The 1,425-nt window shown below is 44.4% G+C and overlaps 1 protein-coding gene across 1 annotated transcript; it reads left to right on the top strand.

The window, feature by feature from the left end:
• Positions 1–205: 205 nt before the first annotated feature.
• LOC130836217 (olfactory receptor 18-like) lies at positions 206–1,216 on the top strand. Its single transcript, XM_057708291.1, has one exon. The coding sequence runs from the start codon at positions 206–208 to the stop codon at positions 1,214–1,216; it is 1,011 nt and encodes a 336-aa protein (XP_057564274.1).
• Positions 1,217–1,425: the final 209 nt, after the last annotated feature.

Raw genomic sequence — 1,425 nt, forward strand, 5'->3', positions numbered from 1 at the left:
TATATAAAGAACTCATGAGTATTTCGGACATCTGTAAAAATGTGCTCACAACTTAGAAATCTTGCTAAAAGTGTGAAGTGTATGGTTTTCAAGCATGGACACTTTATTTGTGAATTGCAAATCCAAATATGGAAATGATTTGAGTGCTTCTTCATTCGTTTTGTTTATTCAACACTCTCTTCTTTTTCAAAAGGTGCCCATCAACATGGAACCACAGAATCTAACAGACATCTCAGAATTCTTCCTCCTGGGCCTCTCAGATGATCCAGACCTGCAGCCCCTCCTCTTTGGGCTCTTCCTGTCCATGTACCTGGTCACAGTGCTTGGGAACCTGCTCATCATCCTTGCTGTCAGCTCTTATACACACCTCCATACCCCCATGTACTTCTTCCTCTCCAATCTGTCCTTGGCTGACATCAGTATCAGCACCACCACCATCCCCAAGATGCTAGTGAACCTCCAGACACACAGCAAATCCGTCACCTACACAGGCTGCCTGGCTCAGGTGTCCTTGTTTTCTCTTTTTATATGTCTGGAGAGTCTACTTTTGACAGTGATGGCCTATGACCGGTTGCTGGCCATTTGTCACCCCCTACACTACCTGGTCATCATGAAGCCCTGCACCTGTGCCTTGTTGGTTTTGGCGTCATTTTCCATCAGCCTTTTGAGCTCGCTGATACACTACTTGGTGATGTCACACCTTAACTTCTGTGCACATGTGGAAATCCCTCATTTTTATTGTGACCTTTCTCAACTCCTCACCCTGGCCTGTTCTGACACCTCTACCAATAGCATATTAATCTATTTCATTGGTACGATCTTTGGTGGAGTTCCACTTTCAGGGATCCTTTACTCCTATAAGCGAATTATTTCCTCCATTCTGAGAGTCTCAACATCAGGTGGGAGGCATAAAGCCTTCTCCACCTGTGTCTCTCACCTGTCGGTTGTTTGCTTATTTTATGGAACAAGTATTGGTGTGTACCTCAGTTCAACTGTCTCATCTTCCCCCAGGAAGGGTGCAGTGGCCTCGGTGATGTACACTGTGGTCACCCCTATGCTGAACCCCTTTATCTACAGCCTAAGAAACAAGGACATCAAAAGTGCCCTGTGGAGGATTATCAGCAAAATCCCTCATCTCAACACCCATGCTATCGATTTTTGCTTCATAGGACTGAAAAAGGCAGCAAAATCAAACATGTGCAACAAGAAATTCTGAGTCCGCTGCCATGTAGCATATGTGTACCTTTATGGTTCTCTGCTTTCTGTTTACACAATGTTGCATCTTAGAATAGCTCTAGTGGAATTGGGAAATTATCTGCATGCTCCACGTAAATCATAACTCTTCCAGGATTTTACATAGTACATCAGTATACCCTTCTTGCTTTCCTTATACAGTACCCTGGACCCCTGGTTACAGGCAGTCTT

The sequence above is a fragment of the Hippopotamus amphibius genome, chromosome 15 (genome assembly GCF_030028045.1).
Source record: "Hippopotamus amphibius kiboko isolate mHipAmp2 chromosome 15, mHipAmp2.hap2, whole genome shotgun sequence".
Taxonomy (NCBI): Eukaryota; Metazoa; Chordata; class Mammalia; order Artiodactyla; family Hippopotamidae; genus Hippopotamus; species Hippopotamus amphibius.

What these genes read in the sequence shown, in the direction of transcription:
- LOC130836217 (XM_057708291.1), top strand. Translation starts at nt 206, where the DNA reads ATGGAACCACAGAATCTAACAGACATCTCAGAATTCTTCCTCCTGGGC.